We start from the raw sequence: 9,087 nt of genomic DNA on the forward strand, positions 1-9,087 counted from the left end.
GTGCCACACTCCACTCCTCTGGCTTCCCAGAGTAATATAGCATTTGCAATTACTTTTTTTCCTTTCCCCCCCTGCATGAATAATTCTGTCTGAGTAGTGAGGAATGTTTCCTCGCATTAATGAATGATCAGGCCGCTGGACCGCTTTACTGCCCCGCGCGAGGGATGGAAGTACGCCCGCACATCCCCAGGCTGCCCTGACGAGACGCTGACGGACGGACTTGACCTTCCACTTCCTGCCCTTTCCAGGCCCTGGTAACGGACGAGGGACGCGAACCCATTGAGGAACAGAGAGAGAGAGCGAGAGAGAGCGAGAGAGAGAGAGAGAAGGTGATGGAGCTCAGGGGCGTGGCGTGGGCCTTCAGCGTGGCCCTCGCTCTGGTCTGCGGCGTGCGCTGGCCCCCGGCGCACTCCAGCGCCCTGGCCCCCGAAAACGAGGTGCCGCTGAGGCCCACCGTGGGTCTGGAGGAGGGGAGGGTCACCACCGTGGCCCTGCCCAAGGGACGGACCCGCAGGTGAGGGGGAGAGGGGGAGAGAGATGGAGAGAGAGAGAGAGAGAGAGAGAGAGAGAGAGAGAGAGAGAGAGAGAATGGAGTATTAAGTGTACTCAACATTTACATTCATTTATCTGTTTTTACTCCTCGTCAATTAACTGCAAATTAAAAACATATCTTCATGAAGAAAAATGTAAAGTCAAATCTACTAACCAGATGATATAATGGAAGAGAGAAAAAACTTAAATGTAATAATGACAATTTGAAAGTCAAACTGATTAGCCATATAGTAATTACATAATTAGGTTTTCATTGTTAATATAGGCCTCACTAATTTTCTAACTCAAATGTTTGGGATAATGAGTTGTGCTTATTGTATACTTAATCTTCTTTCTGTCATTTATTAATAGGTCTTAGGACTGAACAGGCTTAACTACAAACAGAGAATCACATCTCCCAGGCTGTTTATCTGTGCAGTCATGCAGCAGGGAACCTCTGTAAATAACAGAGGGAAAACAATGATAAACCATGGATTAATCACTCAATTAGACAAGTGACAAGGCGTCCTTGAGAATAACACTGCAAGGCATCTGTTTTAGAACACACAGCCATCTGCACCACATTGCGTACAATTATTTTAGTACGGATACAGAAGTATAAATGAGCACATCACCATTTTACCGCCAATGTGTCATCATTAATGATGGTATCTGCTTCGTTTTTTTTACTTCTTTTTTTTTTTTCAATATGTGCAGCAGAATCAGATCAAAAAGGGCTGCTGGTTTTGTTATGTTTGTAATATATCAGTGCACAGTCAACCGTGCAACCACTGGTCTGTGGGTGTTGGATTACATGACATTTGAACTGAACGAAGGAAGGAGGGATGTGTGAGACACCTTGCACCACACTAATCTCCTGGTTAGCCTGCACTCTATTACTTATAATTATAAAACTCACTGACATGAGACTCACTGAGATATAATGGTCAAATCCAAAAGACTGGTAGTGGCACAATAATGACTATGTAGGCAACACCAGTCTCTATTTCTTGCCATTGCAAGCTGCCATGCCACATGCATATTTAGAATCCACACATGATTGCATTTGACCCATGAAATAGAAATAGAAATGCTTAGCAAGAATTGTAGATCATTTCAGCCATTAGGCAAGGGGGAAGGATTTTGTAGTGGCTTGTGTGGTCGACTCCCAGCCTAAAGGTTCTTGGTTTGATCCCCAATGTCCGTCCGAGCAGACAGCCTGCATCCACGAGTGAGCAGCCCTAGCTCACCCCCTGCCTGCTTGTTAAAGCTGCTCTATGTACAATTCCAGAGTAGTAAAGAGAGAGAGAGCAGAAAATAGCATTGTGTTGCATTTCACGCACGTGTGACCGACAGGCAAGATGGATTCTCTCAACCAATGAAGGAAGGAAAGCCCTGATCAGGTCAGGAAGGAGCTAGGAGCAGGGCAAACATCTAAATGGGCTAATACAGAGGCGGGCGCAATCAATTTGAAACATATCCTCACAGCGCATTTCACTCACTAATAGCTGATGCATGGCTAGACAATGTCTAACAAATCAGCCTCAAATAATAGCTCTTGAAACTAACCTTTAATGACCTATATCTGAAATCTCTCAAAGTCACTTTGGGGGAAAAGCATCTGATAAATGACTTAACACCCAGATATCCATCAGAAGAAGTAAAAAGTCAATGCAGGCTCACCTTCAAGTCACCTTGGGGCATGTGGAGGAGACAATCAGAGGAAGGTCTCCGTTTTAAGCCGTGTGGTTGGTCCGCTCTAGGCTTTACTTCACACTGAAGAAGAAGGCGGTGATGATGGCCGTGACGGTCAGTCCCTGTGACGCACCCCTGGAATGGAGCCTGACGTCACGCACCATCAAGGATAGACCCTTCAAGAGCCAGCCATGTGAGACACACACATGTACAGATGCACACATACAGACACAAGCACACACACACACACACACACACACACATACACACATGCACACTTACATACATGCACACACACAGTCCACCACACACACACACACACACACACACACACACGCACACATACAGACCAAGGCACACACACACACACACACACACATATATACAAACGTACAGACAGGGGCACACACACACATTTGCAGGTATTTATTTGCACATTTATTTTGCTCATTGCGATGAATGTGCCTGAATGCACCTTTTTTATCCATCAATGAACTTGTATCCAGCGTAGGCCTACAATGACGTCAATCATGCACACAGTAAATAATATGAGTTTTGCCAGATGCCATGCGCCATCATATTGACTATCTCTCTGGTTGAGATATCGAGCGGCAAAGATAGGATTGACTGTGAGTGTGATGCTATCAGGTTATCTGATTTCATAAATATCTAATGTGCTCCCTCACTCACTCTGTCTCACTCTCTGGCACACGCACGCACACGCTCACACACACACACACACACACACACACACACACACACACACACACACACACACACACACACACACACACACACACACACACACACACACACACACACACACACACCTCGTATTTCCGTTGGCGGATTCTCTGTGCACACAAAGGAATTATATGCACCAGAGAGTTATGGTAATGAAATGGATAAAGTTAGGCCAATGAATGTCACAAGTGAATATCTTTTCATAATTACTGAAAGTCAAAAACCTACCAAAGCCATCTTCAATCGGCACCTTCCCTTCTGAAGTGAGCAGAGTACTAACTAACCCTAACTCTACATGGTGCAACATTTTTAGGACTTTATAAAGTGACACATAAATCATTCAAATCCAGAACCCATGAGCCCTCATTCGCTAGTTTGAATTATTCACTTTGATCGCCGGCATTTGGTTCTTTTCAAAGAAATGTCTCTGCTGAAGGGAGACGGAACCGGACCCCTAAAAACCTTTGTAAGATATTAATCTGCGGCTTCCCTCTTCCCTTAAAATAACTCTCTAACTCTCTAACTCGTTGTCTCCTGCCCCAAACAGGGAGCAGCAAGAAGAGCGCGCCGGAGGTCTGGTGGCGGGGCCCGGGGACCGAGGACAAGATCTACGGCTACACGGGCAACGCCGTGGACACCTACACGGGCGCCCCCCACGCCGCCGCCTCCGTCTACGTCCTGAGGCTGCGCTCCAAGGAGGAGGACACTCGTGCCGAGGTCCACCTCCACGTGGGCCCCGGGACCTCGGGGGCCTTCCCCCAGCTGCCGGCCGACCCCCGCGTGCACATCCTGGGCGTGGGCATGACCAGCGTCACCCTCAGCTGGGAGCCCAGCCCCTCCGTGGCCAGGAAGGGCTACGACTACTGCGTGCTGGTCAACCCCCACCACAACTACCCCAGCATGTGCGCCGCCCGGGAGGGCCCCCGGAAGGACGCGGCCGCCGACAAGCCCCCCGGACGAGGAGGAGGAGGAGGAGGAGGAGGAGGAGGGGCGAGGAAGGACGCACCGGGGAAGGGGACCGGCTTGTGGCCGCTGACGAAGGACCGATGGTGGGGGCCGCTGCAGCAGCAGCAGCAGCAGCAGTCCCAGCGGAAGGGGTCCTACCGCAGGGAGACCCGGCCGGAGCCCCCTCCCGCCCTCCGAGACGCCGCCGCCGCCGCCGCCGCCGCCGCCGCCCCGGCGTGCGCGTGCCGCGGCGCGGAGAACGTGTGCACCGTCTCCGAGCTGCTCCCCGAGGTGCAGTACTACTTTGACGTCTTTGCGGTGGACGCGGCCAACGGCACCAGCGCGGCGTACACGGGGACGTTCGCCCGCACGCACGAGGAGGCGCGGCCCGCCGTGGCCCCGCTGCGGGAGGGGGAGCTCCGCTGGGTCAGCTTCCGAGGCGACTCCCCCGCCGCCGCCGCCGCCGCCCACACGGAGGAGCAGCTCTTCAGCTTCCGCCCGCGGGGCCGGCAGCAGAACGGCCTGCTCACCCTGCAGAGCTGCGGCGGCGGCGGGTCGTCCAAAGGTCAAAGGGTGAAGGTCACCGTGTCGACCAAGGGCCGGGTGCTGAGCTCCCAGGCGCTGGGGGAGGAGCTGGTGCAGGTGTGGCTCCACGGCAGCTCGTCGTACCTGGTGCACCTGGAGCGAGACGCGGCGGCGGTGGCGGCGGCGGCGGCGGCGGGCGGCGGGCGGGGCCTGAGGGTGAAGCTGCAGGCCTCGTCGGCGTACCACCGCATGGGGGCGCCCTCGCTGCCCTCCACCCTGCAGATCAAGTCCTTCAAGCGGCTGCGCGGCTGCAGCAGCGTCACGCTGGCCTGGATGGGCACGGAGGAGCGCAGCTTGTACTGCGTCTACCGCCGGATGCTACCCCCGGAGGGGCCCTGGGGGGACGGCACCGCGCCCGCCGCCGCCGCCGCTGCCGCCGCCACCGCCACCGCCCCCTGCCTGGGGCCCGAGTCCCGCCCCGACACGGAGCAAGTTCTCTGCAAGTACTTCCAGGAGCTGAACCCCAGGAGGGCCGTGACCACAGCTGTGATAGGGGGCCTGGAGCCAGGCAGGGCGTACGTGTTTGATGTCTACCTAATGAGACGCTGGGGGATCGCCGTCAAGTATGTCAGCAAGACCATCAGGACAAGGAGGGAGTGCTGAGCTGAGCTGCTGCCCCCTGCAGGCGGAAGCGTGAACTGTGGAAGTGCGAGAGAGAGAGAGAGAGAGAGAGAGCAGAGAGCAGAGGAAAAGAGTAGTGAGGGAGAAAGGGAGAGAGAACGGGGGAGACAGAGAGAGAGATAGAGAGGAGAGAGAAGAGAGAAAGAGTGGCAGAGAGAGAGAGAGAGAGAGAGAGAGAGAGAGAGAGAGAGAGAGAGAGAGAGAGAGAGAGAGAGAGATGTGAAAGAGGGGCAGAGAGAGAGAGAGAAGGACTGAGAGGCATCAGCCATGAACCATACCCAAAAGACTGATGGTTTTACCATGATGACCAAACCACAGGACTGTTTTGGAAAGACTGTTAACGTGACACGCCCTAGCAATTCTCCCCATGCCACTGGATTGGCTGAGGAGCACACACACACACACACACACACACACACACACACACACACACACACACATACACACACACACACACACTTGACACACACAGAGAAACACACATACACCAGCAGAATTAAGTCCATTTAATATTCCAACTCTTGTGGTTTTTTGTCTTTTCGCTGTTGTTGTAAATCAAGATAATGATGTGCCAGTTGTCCAAATGCTTATTTTGTTTGTGAGTACAAAGGAGAGTTGAAGATTTTGTTGACAGATAATAAATGCAGAAACTACAATAACGACTGTGCCAAATATGCAACAGGAACAGATGGGGATGTGATTGGAGGAACTTCAAAGGTATGGTATCTACAGTCTATTGCTAGGGCTGCACAATGTACAGGCATTTCAACAAAGACGAATGCAATCTAAAGATGCTTAGCTCGGAGTCGGGGTATTCTTATGCTTTTGCATGAAGCGGTGAAAATGACATTGTGAGTTCATGATGTATTCTTGTCCTTGTCGAATTCACTAATAAAACGTAAAAGTGTATCAACAACACATACCCGATGTTAGGCAGAGACATCTCAGTTTCATTTTATTCATAAAGCTGTAGTGCTGTAGTGCGCTGTAGTGTTAATAAACGTGAAATAAATCCACAGTAATCTTGGATATCACAATAGAATTTGGTCGCAATTTCTCTTATGTTTATCTATAAATATAAATAAAGGAAATATATACATTAAAAAAATATATAGATAAATACAATATTATAGAGAATTAATTTTTATATAAAATTAGTTGTTATTAATTCTATAATAATATATATAGTATTATTAAATCATAATATTATTCTTAGTGACGCGGTACTCAATGACCAATAGGAGCGCTCGCTTGTACTACGCATGTACGTCATTTTACGTAACCACGCACCTCAGCGCGCCAAATGAACATGTACACAACAGCCACAGGAAGAACTCTCAGTGGAGGCGGTATTTGACATCAATATCTTGATTAAAAAGCCGTTTTGAGAAGCATTAAAAAAACTATTACTGACATTAGTTCGCGGGTGGCCGGTTAGCAAAACGCCCGACGCGAAGACGCCTCGAAAGCGGCAGAATGGGTCTGCTTGAAAAATGTCAAGAGTTGTTCCAGACCGCCAGCCTGTACGACCTGCTCGGCGTCGACAAGACGGCCACCGAGGCGGAGGTCCGCCGCAGCTACTACAAGGTCTCCCTCCAGGTGCACCCAGACCGCGCTCCCGATGACCCGCTGGCCACCGAGAAATTCCAGGTGAGATCACAGTGTCGATTTACGACCTTGAGACAAACGTTTAGAGAGCTAGCAAGACGACGATGGCCAGGCGTGGTGGTACTGAGGGATGTGGACTGACTGTGTGTGTGTGTGTGTGTGTGTGTGTGTGTGTGTGTGTGTGTGTGTGTGTGTGTGTGTGTGTGTGTGTGTGTGTGTGTGTGTTGTCCTACAGGTACTGGGGAAGCTGTACGCCGTGCTCAGTGACGCGGAGCAGAGGGCTGTCTACGATGAGACGGGTGTGGTGGACGAGGAGAGCGACACGCTGACAAAGGAGAGATGCTGGGACGACTACTGGAGAGTGCTGTTCCCAACGGTACCACCTCACTACGGATGGAATCAATAGGACTCGTGTGCTAGTATTCAGCGGGCCATTGTCATTTCTTCATGTACACAAAACGACCATCTCCTTCGTCCCGACAATTCGGATGTCAATGTCAATTTATTTATATAGCGCATTTACAGACGGCTTAGCCGCACCAAAGTGCTTCACAATAGAGTGCAATTAGTAAAAACAGAAAGGCACAAAACAAAAAGGGACTATAGTTAAAATAAATTAAGAAATGCAGAAAAAGAGAACATTTAAAACTAAACACGGGCACATAAAGGGAGACACTAGCCAAAGGCAAGTGAATAGAGGTGTAATGGTGTTGCGTAGTTAAGAATCAAACCTCTTCACCTGCAGTGCTACCGCACAACAAAAGTCTATCACAACGACTTCTTACAGATTTCCTTACTTGCATCTGGCCAATAGGGAACGTTAAGCAGACGTCCCACTGTGTTATAACACCGTGTGAGAGGTCGCTGCCTCTGTGGGTGTAATAGTGTGTCCCTGCGCCTAATGCTTCGGGTGTCTAACCACCATCTCCCCGCCTCGCCGCGTTCCTTCAGATCACGCTGAAGGACATCCTGGACTTTGAGAAGAAGTATCAGGGCTCGGCCGAGGAGCGCGAGGACCTCCTCAAGCTGTACGTGAAGCACGAGGGCGACATGGACCTCATCACCAGCTCGGCCATGTGCGGCACCGTGGAGGACGAGCCCCGGCTCTGCGGCATCCTCCGCGAGGCCATCGAGGCGGACGAGGTGCCCGCGTTCCCGGCCTTCACCAAGGAGAGCGCCAAGAAGACCAGGGCCCGGAGGAAGAGGGTGAGCATGACGGCGGCGGCGGCGGCGGCGGGCGTTGGAGGTTACACCGAACCCCCCCCCCGCCCTGAGGCTTTGTTGTTCTTCATTTAGGGACAGGGCTTCAGTCTCCGTTCACCTCACAAGTAGATTTTGGGTGGTTGTAGTCAAAATATTTAATTGACCGACTTGTTGACAAAAATATCCAATAACGGGTGGGCGGCTCGTTTAAGCCATGTAGGTCAATTTGAGCCCGTACTTGCATGGTATGCTGCATTTTTTTTCCAAACGTTGTGCATTCACGATGAGATTTGGACCAGGGTCAATGCAAAGCGCTGCTATTTAACCCACTGCGTCAGTCGTTTTAGGGTTTGGTTCCATTAGTATGAGTCAGTCAGGCGCATGTTTGTAAATGTCTTCATGAACATGCAAGATGGCAGGTTGTGCAAAGGGTGGTGGTGGTGGTGGTAGGGGCATGCAAGCACACACATTTAACTGAAGCACCGTTTGGACTGATCTTATTGATCATGTATTTATCGTTTAGGCTGATAAAGAGCGAGTAGAAGCAGAAGAAATGAAGAAAGAGTTGGGGCTTGGTGATGAAGAGGACGGCCTTGCTATGATGATAAAGGTACGTAACAACACACACGCGCACTCATGCACGCACACACAGTCAGCCGTGGCTGGAGCAACAATATTTGTTCTACTTTTACAGCAAAGAAAGCAGTCCAGAGAACAGAACTTCAACAGTTTCCTGTCAGACCTGGAGGCCAAATACTCCAAAAAAGGAGGGAAGACTCGGAGGGGAAAGAAGTGATCATTGTGATGTATTCTAGTGTTTGTTTCTTTAAAGTTATGTTTATAGTTTAAATGAATCGTGCTTGTTGTTCCAAACCGACCAATAACAATTAGCTTAAAGTAGGCGGGAAAATAAGTTGTATTTTTCTCTTTTACTTGCCCTTTAATATATATAAATATGTGCCTGCCTGTTTGTATTTTCTAAATGTCAGTTTAATTACACATGTTGCCACTGCATCCCAAAGTCTTGGAAACGCCTAATAAAATCTGTAATTTTTAAAACTATGTATAGTTAATTTTGTTGGTATAATGGAATGCCATTCAAGCATTGTCTGAATACAAGACATGATACACACTGTATTGAACTCCCTGTCAATG

The 9,087-nt window shown here is 50.1% G+C and overlaps 2 protein-coding genes across 2 annotated transcripts; both read left to right on the forward strand.

Moving 5' to 3' along the window:
* Positions 1-332: 332 nt before the first annotated feature.
* ndnfl (neuron-derived neurotrophic factor, like) lies at positions 333-5,103 on the forward strand (the record flags this gene model as incomplete). The annotated part of the gene is made up of 3 exons (XM_084470220.1): positions 333-514; positions 2,295-2,419; positions 3,518-5,103. The coding sequence occupies 3 exons, from the start codon at positions 333-335 to the stop codon at positions 5,101-5,103; spliced, it is 1,893 nt and encodes a 630-aa protein (XP_084326346.1).
* Positions 5,104-6,440: 1,337 nt separating this feature from the next.
* On the forward strand, positions 6,441-8,981 carry dnajc9 (DnaJ (Hsp40) homolog, subfamily C, member 9). The gene is made up of 5 exons (XM_084470377.1): positions 6,441-6,771; positions 6,965-7,105; positions 7,681-7,935; positions 8,456-8,542; positions 8,627-8,981. The coding sequence occupies exons 1-5, from the start codon at positions 6,598-6,600 to the stop codon at positions 8,726-8,728; spliced, it is 759 nt and encodes a 252-aa protein (XP_084326503.1). The 5' UTR covers positions 6,441-6,597; the 3' UTR covers positions 8,729-8,981.
* The last annotated feature ends 106 nt before the right edge of the window (positions 8,982-9,087 follow it).

The sequence above is a fragment of the Micromesistius poutassou genome (genome assembly GCF_964030765.1).
Source record: "Micromesistius poutassou genome assembly, chromosome: 7".
NCBI classification, from domain to species: Eukaryota; Metazoa; Chordata; class Actinopteri; order Gadiformes; family Gadidae; genus Micromesistius; species Micromesistius poutassou.

What these genes read in the sequence shown, in the direction of transcription:
- dnajc9 (XM_084470377.1), top strand. Translation starts at nt 6,598, where the DNA reads ATGGGTCTGCTTGAAAAATGTCAAGAGTTGTTCCAGACCGCCAGCCTG. An exon ending in TGGCCACCGAGAAATTCCAG is followed by an intron (nt 6,772 to 6,964) that starts GTGAGATCACAG and finishes GTTGTCCTACAG; the next exon opens with GTACTGGGGAAGCTGTACGC. An exon ending in GCCTTGCTATGATGATAAAG is followed by an intron (nt 8,543 to 8,626) that starts GTACGTAACAAC and finishes CTACTTTTACAG; the next exon opens with CAAAGAAAGCAGTCCAGAGA.